Source organism: Myripristis murdjan, chromosome 21, assembly GCF_902150065.1.
Source record: "Myripristis murdjan chromosome 21, fMyrMur1.1, whole genome shotgun sequence".
NCBI lineage: Eukaryota > Metazoa > Chordata > Actinopteri > Holocentriformes > Holocentridae > Myripristis > Myripristis murdjan.
Window position 1 is genome coordinate 16,218,220 of NC_044000.1, and position 24,281 is coordinate 16,242,500.

At 42.2% G+C, this 24,281-nt stretch overlaps 2 protein-coding genes across 8 annotated transcripts in view; one reads left to right on the top strand and one right to left on the bottom strand.

The window, feature by feature from the left end:
- Positions 1-20,486, top strand: dync1i2a (dynein, cytoplasmic 1, intermediate chain 2a). Of its 3 annotated transcripts, XM_030081575.1 has the most exons (17): positions 1-156; positions 1,172-1,289; positions 4,267-4,381; positions 5,805-5,892; positions 7,006-7,065; positions 7,422-7,537; positions 12,435-12,521; positions 12,726-12,888; positions 12,973-13,072; positions 13,969-14,094; positions 15,219-15,365; positions 15,453-15,566; positions 16,216-16,349; positions 17,443-17,587; positions 18,468-18,608; positions 18,825-18,950; positions 19,427-20,486. In XM_030081575.1, exons 2-17 carry the CDS (start codon positions 1,182-1,184, stop codon positions 19,538-19,540), a joined length of 1,884 nt encoding a protein of 627 aa, XP_029937435.1. In that variant the 5' UTR covers positions 1-156; positions 1,172-1,181; the 3' UTR covers positions 19,541-20,486. The 3 variants fall into 3 exon arrangements, with proteins under 3 accessions (XP_029937435.1, XP_029937433.1, XP_029937434.1); XM_030081573.1 differs by lacking the exon at positions 7,006-7,065; XM_030081574.1 differs by lacking the exons at positions 1-156; positions 7,006-7,065 and adding an exon at positions 236-379.
- The window catches only part of LOC115380403 (calcium-binding mitochondrial carrier protein Aralar1), a 19,589-nt gene continuing 15,737 nt past the window's right edge, over positions 20,430-24,281 (bottom strand). For all 5 annotated transcript variants that reach the window (XM_030081567.1, XM_030081571.1, XM_030081572.1 and 2 more), the window contains 5 exons: positions 23,408-23,548; positions 22,170-22,308; positions 21,756-21,914; positions 21,507-21,597; positions 20,430-21,090 (listed from right to left, as the gene is read on the bottom strand). In XM_030081567.1, coding sequence (XP_029937427.1) covers positions 20,883-21,090; positions 21,507-21,597; positions 21,756-21,914; positions 22,170-22,308; positions 23,408-23,548 — 738 coding nt within the window. In that variant the 3' untranslated portion in view covers positions 20,430-20,882. The remainder of the gene's footprint in view (positions 21,091-21,506; positions 21,598-21,755; positions 21,915-22,169; positions 22,309-23,407; positions 23,549-24,281) is intronic.

Genomic DNA, 24,281 nt, shown 5'->3' on the forward strand with positions numbered 1-24,281 from the left:
GCAGCAGCAGCTCGGCCACGTCACGGACTTCCCGTCAAAATGACTCTGTTTGTCTCCTCTCAGCATCTGTAGCAGCCCGCACAGGGAGTCCCCTCGTCTGTTTTGGGCCGCTTGTCAGGAGGAGCTTTTGGTGTCAGCTGGGAAACTTCATTCAAGGTTCGCTGACTCTACATCGCTGCCCAGTTAGCTTGAGGATCGTATGATGGCTGCATTTTGTTGATGTGTAGCAGCGCTAATTTAACCCGGTTGATGTTAGCTTGCTATCATCAGAAATCAAAGCGCATGACAGCAAGACAAGGGAGCAGTAACTGTTGTTGCATTAGCATAGCTCGCTTAGGTAGTCAACCAAGATATCTTCAACAAACAACACCAAGTTGAGGTAGACGAAAAGTTTTATCTAGAACTTGAAAGTGTTTTTCACCTTAAAAACAGCGTACCACGCGAAGTCTTCGTAATGAACGAGCAGCTATGTTGGCACAAGCGGATGGCTAAGCTAGCTGTTTAGCTTGAAACAACAGGCTAGCAGTGGCCGAGGCCGACATTGTTGTCCGGTGCTGCAGTAACACTGGTTTCCAGTGAGCCCGCTGTGTTGGTTTGAATGAACGGTGTTTTATAGCAGTCATGTTGCTGAGAAATGTAGGTGATACAGGACCAAATGTGTTCAACCGAAATAGATAACAGCACCACAGGCTAAGCTAAATTATAAACAGTATATAGCATTGAGTCCCTCGCTGCAGGGTGGGGCTCTCTGTTACCACTGTTAGCCTGTGAATGGTCAGGCGAATTACATTTAGCTGAGAAATAGCCCGACTAACGTTATATAGTCCTTCATGGGATTGTAGCTAAGGCAGCCAAAGTGAACATGGAGTCAAATACAGCAAATGTTGTCTCACGTTCACTTTATGTACGTAAAAGTGGCCAGATAAGTTGGTCATTTGAGCTCCTGTGGTGTGACGGTGCACACTCTGCTCAGTGGTGCTGAGGCTGGGAGGAACAGGATGCTCGGTCTTTTGCTCAACAACAAACTGAAGTTGGCATTAAATCACAAAACTGTAAAAGCACGTTTTTTTGCATGCGTAAATAACTTTAATGACGGTTTTGAAAGACTTTGCTCGATTGCTCACAAGCCTAATTTATGCTGAGTGGGACATGATGTTGTGTTTGTGTACAGCTTGGGCATCATGTCAGATAAAAGCGAGTTGAAAGCGGAGCTTGAAAGGAAGAAGCAACGCTTGGCACAGATCAGAGAGGAGAAGAAAAGGAAGGAGGAGGAGCGCAAGAAGAAAGAGGTATTATGTCCAACATTTTGAAAATATTTAATGTGTCAGTGCTCCTAAATTACTCAGCATTACAACTGAACATCCATCCTAAAACACAAGTCAGTGCTTTGGAAAGAGATTAGTGCCAGTATAGATTGTATTTGAATTGGAGGCATTTGAATTTGGATCTGGATACATATTAAAAAATAAAAAATAAAAATAAAATAAGAAATGGCTACACTGTGGGGAATTTTTCTCTCAGTTGCAACTTAACTTAATTGTGAATATTATTACTAATTATTCACGATTGTGAGATTTTTTTCCTCACAATCATTACACATGAAGTAGATTTTTTTCTCACGAAAACCTCACAGTGTAGCCATTTTTTATTTTTCATGCAGCAGAAATGGGCTTCCAAAGTATACTGAATGATTCATTCAAAATAAATTTGTTGAATAAATGAATTTTCTAATTGAATTTGTTCGGCACATTTTGAAATTGAATGGTCAATAGGTCAGTCAGTTCAGCCGAGCAGTATGAGCAGCAAATACTAATTTAAGCAATTCAGATGTAATGTATTGTGGCACTCATCTCTCTCCATAACCTTCATCACCATGGCCACAGGCACTGGCCCCAACTGCAGGAAGAGGTCACTGCTGCTCCACACAAAGGGCATCCTGAGTCTAAATGTGACCAATGTACGCCTGAACAAAACCTTAACTACTTAATAGCAGATCTACACAACTCAGAAACATTAAAGACACCATGAAATGGACTCATACTTTCTTGATTTAATGCAGTTCCTGTTGAAATAGGACTATATGAAAACAGTGCTGAGTTACATAACAGCAGGAAGATGCTCTCAAATGGTAGTGACAGTGTGTGCATGTTTACCATGGCCTCATGAGATGAAGGAACCTGCATCATCTGGCTGATGTGTAAATAATTTTCCATCCAAAATACAGAGCCTTAATTGTGCATAACTTTGTACCTAACCCAATAATGTCTCATCTTTCGGAAACCATCTTTGACGTTTTTGCTTTAATGCAGGGTATCCTTTTACTGACTGCTGTAATGATGGAAACCTGGTAGATGTGACAGATGGATCTCCAAACTTACTTTTTCTTTGATTTTGCACTTGTGTCAGTGCAAGAGCAAGGAGCTTTCTCTGATTGTATCACATCCAATCTGACAGAGCCCCCTGCTGTGAAAATGAAGTGATACATGGATATGGGTTATTTACTCCAAACTTGTTTTTAATGGTGTGTGTTATACAGTACTTAGGTGATAGAGATGTGTACTTTCTCCCAGCACTCAGATATACTCAAAGATCAACATGAGTGCAGGTAGTAGGTAGTGTCACGTGAAACTTGTGAGGAAAGTTTCACTTGACACAGTATATCCATTTACCAGTAGATCAGGTCAATATCTGCATCTTTTCTTTTTTTTTATATCTGATGTCACTGTGTTCATGTCCATGAAAGAGGTTATTTTCAAGTTCTTTTTCTATCTTTCCATACTGTTTGACAATATTACTTTCATATGTATTTACTTTAGTAGTAGTTTTTTATTTTTTTTGTTTATCAGCACAAAATATCAGCTATCAGCAGCTTTAGTAAATCATTGGTTGAACTCTTAACATTTCATACTCATAATGAGTTTTCTAAGGGGCAGCATATTACATAATATCATGCCTGTAATGTAATCAGCTGTACACTATCAATTGTAGTCATGTCTCACGTATGTTACACTAAATGCAGGCAAAGAGTAAATTTTTACATTTACTAACCCCATGTCCAGTAACCTCATATTTTGGGGGAAAAGTTTTACATAGTGCTGCACTCTGTCTGTAAGGCAGTGTTGAAGGTTTAAGGCTAATGTGTGGTTCTGTGTCAAAGTCATAACGCACCACAGTTGTCTGCGGCACTGCCAGCATTTATAATTCTGTTTGCTAGGCAGGTCTGCAGGCAGACCTCCGAAAAGCTAGATGGCAGTGTGAAGTAAAGTATCAGTGTCATTTTGAGTTGCATCCCGTTTACTGCTGTCAACATCTAGTTTACATTTCTTCCAAACAAAAACATCAGTATTCTATAGAGTTGGATGTTATATTGATATTATATTTGATATGATGATATGAGACTAGATATTGTGTAGGATTTTAGATAATGTTGTATTGTGATATCTTAAATAAATGTTGTCTATCCCTGGTTTTAAAGGCTGCATTACAGTAAATCAGTGCAATTTTCTGAATTCATTAGACTGTTCAAGCTGCTCTGTCTTCTACCTCCACCCGCTTGGTCATCATATCCACATTACTAATGATTATCATTTATATTGTGATATTTGATTTTGTCCATATCACCCCTCCCAAATATTGTATTGTGAACTCCCTTTGACCATGAAATGTTGTCTATGATAGAGACAATATGTGCTTCTATCACAGGGTTATGGACAACAGTGCCTGTGCATTATGGCAAATGCTGGACATGTACATGCAGTGGTCTGTATGTCAGAACTGCAGAAAATATAATTTGGACCCCCCCCCACCCCCCCACCCCACCCCAAAAAAAGTCAGTTTTTGAGTGTCTGGTTTTCTTGATTTGTTGGCCAGAGCCTGTTATTGACCAGCTGCTTCATGTAACACAGGATGTCGTTAAAATTTCCCTCAAGGCCTAACCATGGCTTCACACTCGGTGCAAGTGAATGCAAATGAATTGCAGCGACATCTTGAGGCCACTCAGGCTAAATGAGAATTTCAGAACATATGCAAATCTCTTAGAGCTACAACCCTGACAAAACATACTCTGATCTCTATCTCTGATGTTATCAAAATATACTGTTAAAGCTCTTACATTCAAATAAGCTGTATTTAAATAGCACACCAACAATTTTTGCCATTAGAACAAGGTTACACTGGATTTTCTAAGATCATAGCTATAACACAAGTGAATTCTGTTAAAAGTGAATATTGATAGGTAAACACACTAACAACTTGGTATGCTCCCAGGCGGACCAGAAGAAAGATGTTGCTCCTCTCCAGGATGACTCTGACCTGGAGAAAAAGAGACGTGAAGCCGAGGCCCTCCTGCAGAGTATGGGCATAACTCCAGATGTTCCTGTTGGTATGTTTCATATCAAGTGTTGGTAATTCTTAAATTGTCACAAAACACTGGAAGGCTTGTTTTTTCCTTTGAACTTTATTTCAGTGTGGCAACATGCAACATTGTGGATTCATAATTTTCCCTTCTCCAGGTTTAATGAAAGATATATTTTTGTAGCTCTGATTTCATTGCAGCACATTATACCAGTATAAATCTGAAGTTTAGATTTGTGCATTTATTCTGGGTTTTTCCTACGATGACACCTATAGATATATCTGTCAGGAACTTGTCTAAGTAAAAGTGTCTTGACGAGAAAAGAGAAATGTGAGGTGACTAACATGTCTGGGGGAAAGGTGCATGCTAAGTGGTTTATATAATATGTCATTGCTTGCTTGCTACCCATATTGCTGGTAGAGGCTTTGATAAATGACTTGTCTAAATGGCAAACAGATGAGCCATGAGGCACTGCCATTTATTTTTTTTTAAACAAATTATTTTTCTGGAAGAGGAAGACAGACTTTTGTTAGCCGGGATTAGTATCAAGATAACAAATATAAAAAGCCTACGTAATAGATCACATGTGACACACATCAGTCTTAATACATTTTACCATAAATTAACATGTCACTTTAAATTACCATGAGTGTTAAATTATGGATAATACCGGATTTCACAAAACTGTCAGCAAAATGGATTCATGTGGGTTTACCCTCCACTGCATCCCTATAGAATGAAATAATAAACATAATAATAAACATTGTAAAATACTGGCAGCATGTTTAGGATTTCAGAATCAATTGTCAATCATTAGTATATAATTTTTCAGTGGGATAAGTCTGTTTTGTTATTCAGAGTCAAGCCTGGACATTACACTGTCACATTGCAAACAGCAGGTGGCAGAAGAGATCCATAAAAGAATCATTATGAAGCCTCACTGGATGAAAACTTTGAAACTTTGTGTAGAAATGATGAATAAAAAGAAGTAAGATACGTGTGTTTATGTCTTTGTAGTGTAGAATAAGCATAATATTCTCAAAACTCTGGTTGTTGCTAAATGTGGTTTGACATTCCTTAAATGAAAACACGATCAATGCTAATTGTGCTCTTTTTCCCAAATCATCCTGAGCTCGTCGCAGCTTACATTTTTCATTGTCTTATTAAATAAAATATATTCCTAACTATCAATTTAAATGCTTTGAACAATATAGCATACTCACCATTGTTGTTGCTGTCAGGAAATCTGTGTCTAATTTTGGAAACCATTCATCCAGGTTTTGGCGTGAACTAAAATTCCCCCTTTTCCCTGTTTTAGCTGTTTCTGTCTGTTTTTCTGTCTTTTTAAACAACATTGCTGCCATTGCAACACTGATGCTTTGCGCGTCATTGTGAACAGCCTAGCTCCTGTGCATCGTAACAGATGATTATTGTCTGTCTCAATATGTAGTCCCTCCTCCCATGTCTCCAACTTCCAAATCGGTGGGCACGCCAAGCGAGGCAGGGAGCCAAGACTCTGATGGCGCCGTGGGACCCAGGTACACACAAAACACACACACATCTCAACCAATGTTTTAATCACTAAAAGCTCTCCCTTCTTCCAGTTCAGTGTGGATTTATCTGCTTAACACAGCGCCGTGCTGTGCTGCTGTAAGTGTAGAAGTGATGCCAAGATCCTTAATTGTGGAAGGAATCAGGGATTGTCTCTCCAGCTACAACCTAAGGCGAAATGTTTGAGTTTAAGTACTTAGTGTCTTATTGATGTTTACATCAGTTATTTTGAAAAGTACTTATTTGTGCTCTTTGCTGTAACAGTTGTGCTCATGCTAGCAAATTATAATAACACATAGCACATTTGTTGAACAGTTATTTTGAATATTGTCAGGAGAATTTGTCTTTTAATTTGTTTTGTAAGCTTTTTCTGGATCCACAGTCCAAGGCCATGAATTTGTTAAGTCTGTGTACACTAAGAGCAACAAAGTCAAAACCTGCTGCAAAGTCTCATACCATTACAGTGAATGATGACTAGTTTATGCCAACTGTGCGCATGTTTATTTAATTTGTGTGCCGTTGAATTAGGAGAATCCTAAATGAACAATAAAACAGCAGGCCCTTGCGATGCCTGGGGGACTTCTTAACCCCTAATTAGAGCCCCTTCCCTGGGCTGAAATTCAAGCTCCCCCAGTGTCCCATCAGGCCCAGGGAGCTCTTCCCCCTACGTGTTGACTCATTTCCCTCGCCAGTATGGCCATTTCCTACGCACATGGAGGTCATGTTTTCTCCCTGAGGGTTCTTGCTCACCCTCCCCCTCTGTCTACACAACACTTGGAGCCTTTGGTGTGACACCGTTCAGGCTGTATCAGCCCCTCAGGCTTACACCCCATGTCATCACACTGAGTACAACTGTGTCCATGCATTTCAAGCAGACACCCTCCTCCATCCCTGCGTTTTGTGTAGGCAGATTTGAGCTTCGATACAAGATGCAAAGAATGAAAAGATCCAGTTTAAGTGCCTCTTGACAACATGCAAATGTAACTGCTTTTTGATCTTGTTTCCAATCAGCATGTTGTGTGCCGAAATTCTAACTTATCTCCTCGTTTTTGCTTGCCTGTCTCTCACTAATGCTGCATTGTTGCTGTGACACTAACCAGGACTCTGCACTGGGACTCTGACCCGTCCACTCTTCAACTTCACTCTGATTCTGAGCTGGGGTACTGGACACTCTCTTCTCTCCTTTCCTGGTCATTTTCCCTTCTCTCAATCTATGGCATGGTTACTTGTCTTTCAAAGTCATCGTTTTGATGCAGTCCAATAAAATTAACAATCAATTTGTGCATGCAGAAGTGGCCAGACAAAACCTTCAATTCACATTGGTTCTTAGCCTAATCTAAAGCCCTTTCGCATCTCCTGAAAAATTTTCGCTTATGCCTGTATGATCGCAACTTGCAAAGAGGTGAGAAGGGTTTAAAAATGAAGTCAAAATGGTCGCAGTATTACTGTAGATGTATTAAAATGTCGTATTACAACATCTGGACTGTGCAGTGTTTGAATTGTGCTGTTCTTTTAGGCGTGGGCCTGTGAAGCTGGGAATGGCCAAGATCACCCACGTGGACTTCCCTCCACGTGAAACTGTGTCGTACACGAAGGAGACCCAGACACCTGTCATGACCCAGCAAAAAGAAGGTAATACCTTTGCCATATTGTGGAAGTTGGCCTTGAATTACAGGGTCAGAAGCTCTGTGTGCATGTGAATGCATGAATTATGAAATGGCAGTGTAAGAATTTTGGGATCCTATCTCAGTAAGGAATGGATATTAAAAATATCAGCTGGCTTCATCCCAGACAAAGATTTTTTTTGGCTGGATGAAACTAGACCTCTGCTTGGGAAATATCTATAACATTAACACACTTCAGGTTATTGTAAATCATAAATAAGCATAAGCCCTCTAGACTGTAATAAAATTGTAACACACATGGTATGTGTACAGTTCTTCTAAATAAATAAATATGTGTTGTGAAAGGCAAGTGTTGGCAGGTAATACTGGCAAAACCAGTAGGTTTTGTGTTTAGCGAGAAGGCTGGCCAAATACAACAGTGGACAGGAAGTGAACAAGAAGTGGAAGACATCTGACCTTAACTGAACACGGAGATGAAAGTAAGGGAAAATTGCAGAGGCCTGCGAAACATAAGAACATAGAGGAGAGATTAAATTCAGACACAAGCCCCCCTCCCCTGCCCACCAAACCCTACATCCAGCTCCATAGCAATAGAGCCCTGCTCTAATTAATGTGCAGGATGGGAAAGCTAGTAACAGGAAAGAGAAATGAGATTGGGGGGGGGGTACGAAGTGCTGTGCATGCGTCTGCCTACAGCATCTGAAGCGTGTCGATATGTATGTAATTGCTGCACTGGAACTTTCATGTGGTTGTCTAAGGATAATATTCGGGCTACTGCTAACATCCACATGTTGAGCATATGTTACATAAAACACAATATCTGTGACTACGCTGCTTGTCCGCGGTGGCTTTGCGTAATGACAGTGAATAACATGCTATGGACTGAAATCCAGACCAGGATTTTACATACTTTTTTAAATGAGGTATCTGAACTTATTTTTTGTATCTATAATTAGTATTATTGCGAGTACTGGCATGAGTCTGTCTTTAATGGTCTTTTCAGTTGTTTTCACAGTTTATTTGCAAAGCACACTCTTTTGTGCATGCATGAAATGCTGCTTAGGATTTTAAACAATACACAGAGCTTTGGTCCTTGTCTGATCACCTCCCGGGGAAACTAGCTGTAGCATTTTCTGAGGTGGCCTGCCGAGTGAGTGAGAAGAAATTGTGTGATTTCGTGGAAAACTCTGAGCAGAACTATTGAAGGATGAAGAGCATACCTTTCCTCTGTTCTCAGAGGCGCATGGACTCTACGGGGCATTGTAAAACTGTGTTAAACAATGATGGTTTCTGCCGGCTGTTCAACACTAGGCCCCCTTCCCCTCTCTGCCACTATGTAATCATTTCATCAACTCCCTCGCTTCCCTGTCTTCTCCCTTCACCGAACAGGCACATAACAAAACACACTCAGTGACATTGTGCATTTTCACACCATCACTTCTGGCACTCGATGAGACGGCATCCCCTTCCCAGCTTGCTCCCCTCTGCGCATATTTGATGTGTGGGGTGGCGTCAGGCCTGTTCTCTGATTGAGCGATTCATCATGTTGTCAAGAGGAGGCAACGGCGCGGCACTCTCAAGGTCAGCAGGCGGTGGCATGAGAGGGAGCGGTTACCGTGCCCTGGCTGCTGCAGACTGGGCTCCTGCAATGTCTGTGGGACATCTTGGAGAGGGGAGCGAAATATTAAGGGTTTTAATGTCACCTGTCCTATTGACACATACAAAAGCCCCTCTAAGGGCAAGAAGATTGCAACTTTATTTTATGACTTGTTTTTAAGTAATGGGGACAGTGTCTATCAGACAAAATCAACTGGAGAGTTTGAGTGCCTTGAAATAACATCAGTCATTTTTCAGATTTTTAGATCTACATTAGGATCACTTTTTTTTTTTTTTTTTTTTCTACATTTTATTTATTTGCATATTATGTCTTTATTTTCCCAGATGTGGCCCTTAAAGATTAAATGGAAATAGGCATTGTTTTGTTTTGGATGAGACTGATTCCCTCATTCAGTATTCTTAGGAAATGCTTTTATTCAAGCCTGCAGATTGGTTAATTTCTCTACTGCCACTACAGTATGTTCAGACTACACTAGTAGGTAATATGCAGCGTCAGTATGCACTCCTTAACAAGAGGCTGTAATTATGGAGTAAGATATTGTTGCGAGGGGGGCATTGAGTGGTCTGTCTGGTACAGTGTTTAAAAGGGCTTGTCAGAAATATGAGTATGTGCAGCAGTTGAGTAAATAGAAAATTTAATTAAATTTGATTGTTTTAATCACTCTGAATTCAGAGGCAGGTCAAAACTTTTAATCACAGAAGGACCCTAATGGCCTCCTTGTTTGAAGTGCCACTCTTAATTGCGGTCACCTTTTATGCACTTAATGATTAGTACTGTTAAAAATCCATTGTATTCCTTCTTGTCATACTGTAGCTCAACATTTAACATAGGAAAGATCAGTTCAGTCTTTCTGAGTGTATGGATGTGAGATTTCAATAATGATATCTCTATAATCTGTTAACAGGTGTATGACATTGTGTGCAGCCTATGAGGAAAATAGCGATTTTGGAGTCCGGCTTATTCAGGCTGTGTTTGTGATGTTTAGACCTCTTTGGCTTTACAGGCCAGTGTAACCAGTGTTGGAAAAACAGAAAACCAAAGAATGCCATTTCACAGATGACTAAGTCTCAAGCAGTCTGCTTTTTAAATTGACAGGAGTCTGACTGGAGGTCTTAGTGTGGTTTATGACCTTTATCTACTTGCAGCAGTGGTGGTATGTTTTATTTGAATCTATTTACATTTGCTGCAGTTCACTTGGATATCTTGCATGAAGGCTGAGCCAACTGCAAAGGTTGACACTGTTAAGCTTGGAAAAGGTTCAATGCAGTTTTGCAATGTATTTTAGAAGCTTCTGCTAGAAGCACTATATTTCAGGGTAGAAGAAATGATGGTGCACAAGTGTTGGTAGGGTTGTGCACTCTGTGGTTTTTTTATTGGCTTGTATGTGGCATTTAAGAAAGCTGCTGTTTCTGCAAAGAGTTTTGCATTTGTGGAAGTCAGACCTTTGTTGTCTTGTCTAGATGCATAAAAAGAGGAAGACACCTGCAGCAGGGAGTAAAGGTCATTTACTTTTATACTTTAACACCACTGGCCGCGTGTCGTGTTTGCATTAATATATTGTCCATTGACAAAGACCTGTGATTACAATCACCTCCCCCTTTTCTCCTGTCCAGCTTCCCCCAGAAAGCTTTTATTTCTTAAGTGGTACAAAAGCCATAATTGGGCCTGCTTTGAGAGGAGGTGTCAGTGTATGGGACATCGGTGATCCGGGTGAATTCTGTTAAATGCCCCCCTCCTCCCTCTGCCACCCACCCCCCTACGCACCAATGCCCCCTCCGCATCCCCAGCGGGGTCACCAGGATCACTAGCTTTTCTCCAAATGGCCATTTTGGCTGGCAGGTGCATTATACCCTTTATTTTCAGATTGTCTATCCGCTCCTAATGCCTGGCAGGTTGATTGCTCTGGCTGCCTCACCAGGGAAAGGGCTGACGAGCATGGCCGGGACTAGCTGAAAGACAGTGATTACTGTTTTCCTTTAAGCCTGATTGAGGCCCTTGAAAGGAAAGATTTTAACCTTCTCCTGTTGGCTCCAGAGTATGGCCGTACATTGAAATGGTTTGTGTCATCAACCCAGGTCTATAAACTCATCAGAGCACCCAATAACCTTCTTCCCCAAACCTCCGTCTGAGAAAGGGGAAAAATCACTTTGTGGACAAAGTGACAGATGACATTATCATTTAGATTATCTCATTAGGATGGAAATTCTGGCATGCAGTGCTGTCACTATAGATTATGTTGGTATGAGTCTTCTAGTTAAAGTCGTGTAGGAACTAGGCAAATATTTCTACGGTGCTGGTAAATCCTTTTTTTTTGTGCTGGTATTATTTATACTTTAAAAGCATACACTGTATATGGTCTCTAAGAGATGTTTGCTGAAAAAGCATATTCATCTCCTTTGAGTTAGAGCTGGTGTTCAGTTTGCCAGCTGGTCTGGCCTACAAGCTCTATTTTGTTGTACATTCTCTGAGGTTGAATAGCAGTCCTCGGACCCCCTGCTGAGACGGTAATTGCACAGACTTGCCGTTCAGAGAGAAGCTTGTCTGGGAGCAGCCAGGCAGAAAACCTCTGTGCCATCCTCATGCCACCTCTGAGGAGCACAAGACAATCCCAGCATCACCATCTGCTTTTGCACCATGCTGTCAGCTGGCCAGACCAATGGGATGGGCCTGGGCAGCTGCTCCACACCCTCTGCCCTGCTGCCCCTTGGCCTAACAGGGGCAACTGGTTACTGGGACATGGAGGAGACGGCTACACTGACAACTACACTCCGTGCTGAATGGCAAGCATTGAATGGCTGAAGTCTCATTAACAGAGTTGGGGAAGAGGGGGGTCCCTATGACAACAAGACACCCGCTGCGCCATCTCCCTTTAACACAAATGACAAACTTCCCTGCTGTAGAGGAGCAGGTTGTTTCTGAAAGGCAACATTGTGCTGACAAACCAAACAAATGCAAGACAGAGATACAAAATCAGTCTATCGGCGTAATCACCGGGTGGAGTTTTGCTTTTTTGAAAGAAGAAAATAATGGTGCGGAAGTTTTAGTGTCCAAAAGGTATGAAACATCTATATAGTGGCTGACTTGCAAGATCACTTGAATGGTAGTACTTCTACTAGAATTTGATTTTATTTACTATTCACATACAAAATCTGAGCAGAATGGATTTTGCTTACAGAATGTTTTTTTTCTTGTCTACAGCTTGGTAGATTGTAACAGATGATGCCTATTTAATTTGACTCAGTTTATCATCCAGTGACTAACACACTTTTCACTTTTCAATCAACAGAGGAGGAAGAGGAGGAAGAAATTGCCCCAGCTGAACCAGTGCTTGAGACTCAGACTGAGAAACCGGTGCAAAAAGAGGAAGAGGAAGGTATTCTGTGTAAAATCAGAAATTATGTATAGCTAGTTATTCTAATGAACTATAGTAATTCTATAGTTGTATATATTTGCACAGGGATCTTATAGATACCAAGAGGTTTTTATTCCTGCATGTTGTTTGCAATCACAATAACAATAACCTACGGGGATCTTGTGTCTTGCACTTAAAGGTATTTGTGTGTTTCTGTCTGTGTAGCCCCCCCACATGAGCTGACAGAGGAGGAAAAACTCCAGATCCTGCACTCTGATGAGTTTATGACTTTCTTTGACCACAGCACTCGCATTATTGAAAGGGCTCTGTCAGAGCATGTGGACGTCTTCTTTGACTATAGTGGCCGTGACCTTGAGGAGAAAGAGGGGTAATTTGACAAATAATGTTTTTCAAGCTTGTAATTAGGCTTTGGTTAAGTGTGTGTATTGATTGGGTCTTTTGTTTTCCCCAGTGAAATACAGGCAGGAGCAAAGCTGTCTCTCAACAGGCACTTCATGGATGAGCGCTGGTCCAAACATCGTGTCGTCACCTGCCTGGACTGGTCCCCTCAGGTACATTTATTAAAACTCCTTCACAACTGGGCCATCAGCGTAATTCATTTCTCAGAGCACCACTCAAAAATTTTAAGCCGTTATCAAAATGTCAATACAAAAAAGCCTTTTTATACTGTCTTTCCGTTTTATGTGTTAAAATTTTAGTAATGTGCACACAAATGGTATTAATTGGCTGCTGAAATAACTTAGCTTTGCAGAGCCCTAATTCTTTATGATTGCGTAGCATGAATTTGACAGGATTTACGCGTAGCCACAAGTCCCCAAGGAACTGGAAATTATGTCACACACAAATTGTCACTTAGTTGGAGGCTGTAATGATTTGTTTCCTCTTGTGTCCAAGTTCATTTCATACATGATTCTGCTATGGCTTTTGACAGTGATTGAACACCAACTCTTTGTTCTCAACACTTGCTGGCTCAGAGCGATATCCTTACCCTTGTGATGTGAAATTGTGTATTCACAAACTGTAAATCTCAGCAGTTTGAGTATGCGAAGCAGCAGAGGTTAATGGTTTGTTTACATCTGGATAGTGTTTCGAGGGCTTCTCCAGCCATTCTTTACCAGTGATTTTATGTATGCACTGATTGCTTCAGTCTAAAAGGTCCTCATTGACCTGCTCCAGTTATGTCTACTACTGTGCTCCTCTAACTGCTGCACTTTTATGTTAAAATTAGGAGAGGAAATAAAAACGTAATTTACCAAAGTTCGTGCAGGGTGGGGGGGTTGGGGTTGCTTTAACTGGCCATAAATCTTCAAGAAAGGGTGGTTACTCATTCTGCCAGGCATTCAGCAGCACCACAGAGGGCTGGCTAGGCTTCTTCACATGGAGCCAAGCCTGGGGGGCATGTCTGCCGCCTCTTGACATTCATTTGGGTTGATTTTTCTGTCACCAGTATCCTGAACTTCTGGTTGCCTCATACAATAACAATGAGGACGCTCCTCACGAGCCAGACGGGGTGGCCTTGGTGTGGAACATGAAGTACAAGAAGACCACGCCGGAGTACGTCTTCCACTGTCAGGTACCCAAAAGTGTCTATACTGCTCAAACTCGCCCTCTCCCTTTCTCCCCATCCTCCCTTCTTCCTCACGGGTGGCTCCCTCCTTGACAAGTGTGGAACACCGCCAACCATTCCCTGCACGCTCACCCTCATTCCCTCTTCTCCTTCCTCCTCTTGCTCCCAAACCTTTCAGCCTTCATCCATGTTGTGAGTTCACCGAGCTGGCATCCACCTCCACCACATCTATTCACAAACACATGTTAGTGAGGCGCCGGAGAAGACCTGTGGTGCAGGAGTTGACTGGAATCCGAGCACTGCAGAAGGATTAAGTGTACGGGGCTGGAGTAGTTATCATGTGCATCTAAACAAGGGCCCTGTGTTCAAACGAGCAAGCAGGGAGAGCAATACAGCTCCTCCGCCGGCCAGCCTTATTATACTGCCTGCCCCGAGGGTCCTAGACCAAGACAAGTTGAGTAGAACCACATGTCGCTGCCTCTAGAGCGGATGTAGACGCAGGCACATTGCTCAGATGAATTAAACTGAACAGAAGTGTGAACGCATTTTTCTCCATGCCTCCAAGTGGGCTTGAAATGAGATTTTCCTCACCCATGTGTCATAATTTTTTTGTGTGTGTGAGGGGAGAGAAAAAAGTCCCCTTATAAAGACAACTGAGAGCGCATGTTAAGGTAAGATTTAGATAGGCAGTGCTGTGGAGGTGCATGTAGGCCACCTAAAGACCAAGCCTCAAGTCATAATAAACTTGCACGAATAATGTCAGCATAATCCATAAATGATATATCCTGTTGAACAGCCTCCAAGCTTGTTCTGTTTGCGCTGTCAGTACTGAAGCATGAGTCATGGAAAACACAAGAGTGGTAAAACTAAATGAAAACAAGCAGCATGATCTGCGGCAGCCTGACATATTGCTGCATTATTATGAATACCCAGGTCTGTGTATTAGGTTATTTCTAGAGAGTTTAAAATGGTGTGTTGCTGTCTTGTGGTGTTCTTTCATCGGATGTGACACAGTGCTACAGTACCAGAGACCTGTTACTTGGCTGACTAACTTCCAATGTGTACTTTTTCACTTTTTCATCACTGGATCCACTCAACATGCCCCCCCACCCTTCTCTTTTTTCTGACAGTCGGCTGTTATGTCTGCTGCATTTGCCAAGTTCCACCCTAATGTGGTGGTGGGGGGCACGTATTCTGGGCAGATAGTCCTGTGGGACAACAGGAGCAACAAGAGGACCCCCGTGCAAAGGACTCCCCTGTCAGCAGCAGCACATACGGTACAGTAAGAAACCGATACAGTACACTCAGTGCACTTTATGGTAATACAGCACAGGAGTAATCATACTCCCTCGATCTTTCAACAGCACCCAGTGTATTGTGTGAATGTGGTTGGCACCCAAAATGCCCATAACCTGATCAGCATCTCCACTGACGGCAAGATGTGCTCCTGGAGCCTGGACATGCTGTCTCAGCCGCAGGTAAAGAAAAATAAATAAATAAATAAGTGTATATAGATATAGATATATATACATATACATATAGATAGATAGATAGATAGATAGATAGATAGATAGATAGATAGATAGATAGAGATATAGTTGTTCAGACAGACAGTTTGTTTTCATATTTCATAATCCATATAATTACTCAGTGTAAAAGTCTATGCCGGCAAACCACCATAATAATAAAATCCTGTTTTAACAATATATATGACTTTTGAAACATATTTGACCTTAGTTTTCATGTTGTACATACTTTTCAACTCTCTAGTTTTCACATTCCACACACTTCCCGTCTCGCCCATTCATGCTAAATCTCAAACATTTAGGCTAGACCCGTTCATTTCAGCCTTTCAGTTTGGTATTTCCCCCGGCAATAACCTTTTTTTGTGCAACTCATTTTTCAATTTCAAGGAAATTAACTTTGCTAGCTGTGTCATTTCATCTGTGCTGCCAAGACCTCAATGTCAGACGCTAATATTTTATAAAGTGCTAGTTGAATTTAGATTATGCATTAATAAACTGTCAAGTGATTTTTATAGGTTGTGTTTGGCGTGCTGTGTGTTAACATAAAGGCTAAGCAGGGAGCTTGTTATGGATGTTGTTCCATGCTCCCACCCCTCTGCAGGACAGCATGGAGCTGGTGTTCAAGCAGTCCAAAGCTGTAGCAGTCACCTCCATGTCTTTCCCCCTTGGAGATGTCAACAACTTTGTGGTGGGCAGCGAGGACGGCTCTGTCTACATGTCATGTCGTCATGGAAGGTGTGTTCACAAGCAACCTGCGGTCCCCAGCGTCCCCACTGGACGCCGCCAGGAAACTGAGGCGGCTTGTTAGGCCCTCCTAGAACCGTGTGTCAAATAAATATAGCCCACTCACTTCCCAATGCAATGCAAATCCAACACTTGATCTCCTGCTGTTTGAGGTTTCACTCCTGCCCATTCATCCTGTTTTTCTTTTCTGCTTGTCAGTTGTGTTTGTAAAGGTCGTTCAACATAAACAGGGCACACATGCAGGGGAAACAAATCATTTTTTCCCTGTCTTTTTTTTTCTTTTGAGGATTTCTCTCTTGGTGAGAGAGTTTGTTTACAGTTGGCCATCCCAGGGAGAATTAAACTGCAGTTTGCGCCACAATGCTCTCATTTGAGAGAGTGGGGCTGTGCTGAACACATGCTGAATGGTCCACTGGTAAGGCAACAGGGAAACATGGCTTGAATCAGTGCAGCCGGTGAGTGGCAGGTTTGCCTGAGGCTGAGCACTGATGTCCTGCAGTATGCCCAGAGACCACAGAGAGGGGATAGTTGCTAGGTTTTGCGTAGCCGAATCACCTCTGTAATTGGGGAATCATTTTCCACCTCATTTACAATGGTATGATACTCTCATCGCAGTTAATAACGCATAAGCATCACTCATGCTGAGTATTTACCTCTCTGTGTTAATTATCAGAGCCTTAGTCTGGTAACAGCTCTGCAACATGTGGTTGAGAGGTTTTCGGCACTCTTTTACCACCTTCCTGATAATCACATTATACAGGTAAATGATTAATGTGAACATGTCCAGCAGAGGTCCATCAGTGCCTGTCGCTTTCATGGTTAATGTTATGCTCAAGTAATTTAAAAAAAAAAATATGTCAAAATTATATTGTTTAATATGTGTGCTTTGGATTTGTGCTCAGTCTGTAACAGATGTTTGTTCCACATCCTGCACTGTATAGTGTATTCTAATATGGTTACGGTGACGGTTGTTACTCAACATGTGGACCTGGTCCTGCACCAGTGAAATTTAGCGTTTAAGAGGCTATCTATGATTGTATATGGTGTATGGTGACTCCCTGCTTATCCTCTGTGTGGTCCACAGCAAAGCGGGCATCAGTGAGATGTTTGAGGGCCACCATGGACCCATCACAGGAATTCACTGCCACACAGCTGCAGGGCCCCTGGACTTCTCCCACCTGTTTGTCACCTCCTCTTTTGACTGGACTGTCAAGCTGTGGAGCACCAAGGTATGAGCCAGTTCTGGCATAAAAAATTCAGAGAGGAAAGTGTTTTGTGTGTAGAAATAATAGTTTAACTCATTTTGTGTATTTCGTGTATATATATATTACCCATACCATAATTATATTATCAAACACAGTTTATTATGGCTAAGGATAAAAATAATGGTTTTCATGATTTTTTGCAATTAATTTAAACGGGTCTTTATTGAATCCCTTGGAGTTTGAATACAGAGTCCTCACACACAGAACAGTTAATGCACTACACCCTGACTGACCGACACCAGCTCCTCTAATTTATATGAGGCAAATGTGCTGAATAGAGGATATCTGGTTCAGATGCTGCAGATGTGCCTGACTGAAGAGATTTTAGAAACTGCTAAGTGGGGGAGCCAATCAAGACTGTGTCCAGTAAAATATAGTAAAATATACTGCCTGCAAAAAAAATGTGGATTTTGGAAACTTTTTGACAAAATTTTGAAAATGTCCTGATAATATATCTTTTGTTACATGTACATAATCAATTCCAGACCAGATCAGGTCTTCAGGTAAATCATGGCATTTTGTTAGCCTTGATTTAAAATAAAGAAATAAATAAAATACTCATAAATAACATGGTTCCTAAATATTCACCAAATATAGTATTGACTAACCATCGTGTTCATGTTATGTTCACCTCCCCTGCAGAATAAAACAGAACAATGAGCTTAAATAAGATCTTAAACTTCAATAAGATCTCTGAATCTGAAGGGTGGAAAAAACATTATGTTGACACAGGTCGTCGAAATCAACATTTTAGTCACAGAAGGTCATGGAAAACGTCTGATGTAGTGTGGGAGCCCTGAGTAATAATTTTCTTTAATTTTTGTCCCCCAAAATACTCCTGCAGAATAACAAGCCGCTGTACTCATTTGAAGATAACTCAGATTACGTGTATGATGTCATGTGGTCCCCGACTCATCCTGCCCTGTTTGCTTGTGTGGATGGAGTCGGCCATCTTGACCTGTGGAACCTCAACAATGACACTGAGGTACTACATCAACAATACATCAACAATAAATGTGATTTTGTGTCTATGAGTTTTCTATTATCTCTTAGAAGAATCAAGACAACCTCTTTCAAATCTCATTCAGAGATTACATTTTCTTTTTTTGGTTTGGTTTGGTTGTTTTTTGTTTTTGCGTTTAGCAGAGCGTTTTCCAATTCCTCAGCTGTTTTGTAACCCAACTGATGTTGTGTTGTTTAGGTGCCCACAGCCAGCATCACAGTAGAGGGTAACCCAGCCCTCAACAGGGTCAGATGGGCTCATTCTGGCCGAGAGATCGCTGTGGGAGACTCTGATGGACAAGTTATTGTCTATGATGTTGGAGAGGTGAGCGGAGCACAGCTATACTTCACTGTTTTTACCGAGTGTATTGTCCATTTGATTTTTAATATTTTGACAGTAATCACTTTGACAGTTCATTGAGCCAGTTTAATTTCATACATGACTCTTGCATACTTGAAGACTTACTACTACATTCTTGAAAAAAAATGCTCAGGATGGTTGTGGGCATTTGAGCTTTTCTACGGGGCTCTTGTTCTGTAGTAGCCCAGACTTACCCCAGTCTACATGGACAACAATCAAACTGTTGTGAAAGCCCAGCTCTCTGCAGAGCAGTATGTATGTAAGATAGCCACTGGCTATTAAGCTACAGATAGACAGAGCAGGTCTATCCATGATCTCTGCAAGCGCGGGGGTTAGCTCTCAGTGACACTTGTGAGATTGCCTGTGATCTCGTGCCCCTGCAGACGTCTGTGTTTGGAAGTTGAGTCATATCTCTGTTGCTTCCCTCCCCTCTCCCCCAGCAAATTGCGGTTCCACGGAACGATGAGTGGACCCGTTTTGTTCGCACGCTGGCAGAGATCAACGAGAACAGGGATGACGCAGAGGAACTGGCGGCTCAGCGCCTGTCTGCCTGATGGAGTTGCCATGGACATGACATTTTAGGGACCAGGGGTGTGCTTGTTAATGTCAGCCCCATTCTGATTGAAGGAAAAGATGTAACGTCAACATGATTAGAGGAAAAGATGAGATTTTGCAACAATGCTCAGAATTAATGGACATCTTTCTTTACAAGCACTTGATTTAATACACTATCTTAAGGGGACAACTCTGCCTTCTCAGTCGGCTGGGCCATCACCGGTCTTCCTTGGGATCAGACAAGCAACAGGGCTATCAACCTCAGACACTCTTAAGACATGAAGCCATACTCGGAAACACAAACCAGTAGTTCTTTGTTCAACCAGATGCCTTAAAGGTCAATTTTTATCTTGACTGAGATCCTGTCCGTGTAAAACTCTTGGTTAGTAACATGAGGCTTAGGTGTAAGTTTAGTTTTTCAAGCCACTTGTTCACTGCTCCATTCCTAGTATGCGTTTGTTGTCCATGAACAATATTCATAGCATTTGCAACCAAGCTGTAATGAAGCTGTCACATTCTTATTACACCCAGGAATGTAAACATCTCATCAGTGTAGTTAATACTCTCTGTTTGCCTCTTTTTTGCCTAGATGATTTAAGTATTCACCTGTTACTGTCAAATACCGAAATGTAACTTTTCCTCAATCCAAATGTCTTTGTACTCCTATCTAATGCTCTTAAATCAAGTTTTCCACTTAATCAATGCAGCTGGTTAAGTTTGAGGCCGTGGGAACGCCCAAAGCACCTAACAAAACGATGATGTATGCTGTATCTGCGCAATGATTTCCTTATCTGTAAGGTATCTAAATAGAAGTCATTGTGTCTTTAAGAATCTCTCATAACTTAGTGTCAAATTTGGGAATGTACTTTTCAAATAGTAGAAACAAAACAGTTTGAATGATTTATTTCAACAAAATACAATAAATACATTTAAATTATTTCTCAAGACTCTGGTCATGATTTCAAAATCAGTACTTTGAAAACATCTGTACATCCGCTCATGTCTCTGAAATGTGACCGACACATCTGCCACACATGCACACCCAAACTTTGCACACCAGAGAAATTCAGTAACAATCCTTCATAATGCCATAATGTCCCTCTGCAAAGAAGTACAATATGTACAATAAAATTGTGCAAGCTATGCAAAGAAAATACTAAAAGCCATACTCATGCAGCATTCAAAGTAAGACAGCCATCGAAATGCATATAAATGAAACAAGTGGTGCTCCATTTTTTTTTCCCAATAAAACCATTCTGGAGGGGTGAATGGAGAGAGATGTTGTAGGACACTGGACTCAAAGAGTGAGCAGCCCTTGCAGTCGGCATGATGAGGGGCGGCTTACGAGGCCTGTGGCTCCTTATTGGACACTGCTGTTTTGATTGTCACCTCCCCAGAAGATTTAAATTTGGGTAGATGCAGACCAAACTTGCTCTCCACACCAGCGAAGGTTGCAGCAGCCAGGCGGTAGCCGCCCACGTGGTCTGCGATCGCAGCAGGAAGGTCCTCGATCCTGGACTTGGGCGTGGGCTCAGCACCGGCAGGACGACTGAGGAGAGGTTCAGATAAGAAGTTTAGAAGAAGAAGATAAGAAGTTTTCTGTCAAATAACAAGCCCGTGGAAATTCAGTGGCCCAAATTGCATGATTTCAACAAACGAATGAACAAACAATGGCAGGATCTCCCTCCTAAAGCCAAAGCCTATCAAGCCTATAGGCAGATATTTTGATCAATTTTTGATTTAAAATCTGTGATGTTTAAGAGGAGCTCAACAAACGCAGAGCTATGTTTAAAGTGCAGAATTGCTACTGTAAATGAAATATTGCCATCAAAATCAATATTGAATTGAATCGAATAAAAATTGGTATCAAATGGGATTGGGACCTTGTGAATCAGGATTAAATCAAATTAGGAAATGAGTGCCAGCCCTGTGAGTAGTACATAGGGTTAAAGAAAGTGCACTTACTGTCCTCCAAAGTCAATGTAGAACCATCTCTGTAAGAGCTCATACGTCACCAGGGTTACACCAAACTGTGGTGAAGATCTACAGACGCGGGCTAATGGAAAAGAGGTTGAAAATTACAACGTGGGATTTGATCCTTCTCTCGTGGCTTCTAGACAATTACAACAACCACGGTGAGCCTCATTTCCCAGTAATAAAACCACTTATTGGACTGCGGTGTGTATATGTGAACGCATGTATGTGTGCGCTTACCTCCTGCGCCCTTCCAAAACGCCCTGAAACCTTCCTCCTTAAGGATCTTCCTGAAGCAGTCGATGACTCCGCTGTATGTTGTCTGGCCTGCCCGTGCCGCCACCTGGAGCCTGGTCTTGATGACATCAGCAGGGGTCACCAGCGAAGCAGCGGGCACACCTTGGGAGATATTTCACATCGAACATAATGAAGCACTTTCACTATGCACGGCCTGCTGCCATATCATACAGGACTTGAAATGGGTATGGCTATATCATAATATCACAAACGTGCTGTATATGCTGCCAAGGTATTGTGAGACTCTAAGGATAAAGAAAGAAAAACATGGGACCTTTCAATGAAAATGCATGCCAAATGTCACTGCATGAATCCCAATGTCCAGAGACCTTCAAGTTTTCCAGAGGTATTTCTCACCTGCAATTGCTCCAGCAGTGAGCAGCTGCAGTGCACCCAGCCTCCCGTCCTCATCCGCCAGCTTTGTTTTGGAGTGGGCGTAAACAGGGAAGTAGATGGCGGAGAAGGGGATGTCACGCAGGAAGCAAGCTTTCGCTCCCTACCACGCAAACACAAGAAGAATTCCTTGTACTGTAGAACCACAGATCACTACACCTGCAGGAACACTGCTCTTTCACAAATAAATTCATGCAGAACTACCCCTGATTACTTTTGAGAGTGGAAATGACGCCTAGAGAGCCCTTAGAGAAGCGGTGTATTGCGCAGGTTAAACTGACATGAGTGACAGAAGTGCAGTGAAGGACAGTGGAGTTGACATCTTCCCTCTTTAATCCATTAAAACCTTGACAAAGCCAATTTTTCATCCAAAGTCAAGCTGCAGATTTTCAGGTCTGCTGTGTGATTTTATATATATATATATATATGCAACATGAGATGACTGGGGTTCTAGTTTAAGGGGTAAAGGCAGTGGTTGAGGTGGCCAACATGCCTTGGGGATAATCTGGCCTGGATATATTGTTAGTCAACCTACATATAGGTTATGGTGACCACTGCAGGGCCCTTAGTGGTCACAGCAGGAGCCAAAGACTCCGAGGCAAAGCTGCAGCCTGAGGCTTCCAGAGAGATCCAGCATGCATGCAGAGAAACACACACACACACACACACAGCTTTACCATGGACCCCAGTGTGCTGGCTTCTTCTACTAAGAGGAAGTCAGTTTTTTAACAAGCCCCACGCTGTCTGCTACTCATTAAAATATGGACTATGAACACGACTCAAGATGTAAGTAAACCCACAAGGGCCTGGAAAGGAGCAGTAGCAAAGCGTAATCCCTTGCTAATTTGCTGTTGGTTGTTGGCCATGGTGCCTTTTGCATGTTAAAACACTGGGAAAATTGGAAACAGTCAGTAAAAGGCTGTGTGATCTTCAGATTGCATTCTGATCTGATTCTGATCTCAATTATGCATTAACACATGCAAATATGTTTGTGCATGAGGTATTTGATCTACAGTATGCACTTTTCTCAACAGCATATAAAATGGATTAAAGCAAGATGTACCATTGGCAATAAACTGTAGATTCATTTTTTTTCATCTTGTGTCACTGGAATTGTATCTCAGCAGCATCAGAGCCCTTGTCTGGCAGCTGATAGAGGAGGATGCAAGAGAGTGCATGGTGCCACAGAGGTGCTAACCTACCTTGTAGAGGCCAAAGAAGCCCAGGTCTCTCACAACATTCAGGGCACTGACCCTGGGACCTGTGGTGATCTCTCCAGCCACCTGCAGACGGATCTTTACAATCTCCAGAGGATTGGTGAAAATCACCTGGGAACCTCCAGCCTGCAGGATGCAAGAGGGAAAAAAGATTGGTAATTCGTTACTAACAATCATGATGCACACTTTGTTTTCTATGTGCATTTCCTGTGATTAAGTGAGGTTACCCTTTTACGACATCTTGAGGGGTGAACCTTGGGTGAAGATGCTAATAATGTGATGTGTAAGCATTTCACCCTAATAAGAGTTTTCGAATTGTCTTGGTAAACTATAACACAAAGCATACTTTTTCCTCCTTCTGATCTCAAGTTGTCAGAGAATGGCCTTGACAGGAGAGGAGAAAAGCAGGCATTGATGGAGGAACCAGTGGGGTCAGGCTAGAACAGGCATCGGGTGAGGAGAAGCCTTGGCTCATGCTTGGAGGGCTCTGACCCTGGCGGCAGCCCTCTGCCCCTTCGCTTCCCCTGAGGCACCTCCTGTGGAAGGGTGAGTGGCCCGGCTCGGCCTCGCCCCGCACACTTCCCCAATTCACCCCATTCCCAGGGGAGAGCGCTGAATCACCCGGACTGCTTGGGGTCCAGGCAGCAACGCCCTGAGGCATCGCACCCTCTGACTCAGGCACATTTATCACCCTCCCCAAATCTAATCAGGCCCCAGGATGGCTGCTGGTGACATTCAGGGCAGGGGTCTTATCTGTAAACATCCGAGCAAAGGTCTAAAAAAAGCTCTAGCACATTTAGTCATTTTCAAAGTGGAGGGGGGAATATCCGCCACTCTGAAGATTAATGCATTCATCTTC

What these genes read in the sequence shown, in the direction of transcription:
- dync1i2a (XM_030081575.1), top strand. Translation starts at nt 1,182, where the DNA reads ATGTCAGATAAAAGCGAGTTGAAAGCGGAGCTTGAAAGGAAGAAGCAA. An exon ending in AGGAGCGCAAGAAGAAAGAG is followed by an intron (nt 1,290 to 4,266) that starts GTATTATGTCCA and finishes GTATGCTCCCAG; the next exon opens with GCGGACCAGAAGAAAGATGT. An exon ending in TCAAGCTGTGGAGCACCAAG is followed by an intron (nt 17,588 to 18,467) that starts GTATGAGCCAGT and finishes ATACTCCTGCAG; the next exon opens with AATAACAAGCCGCTGTACTC.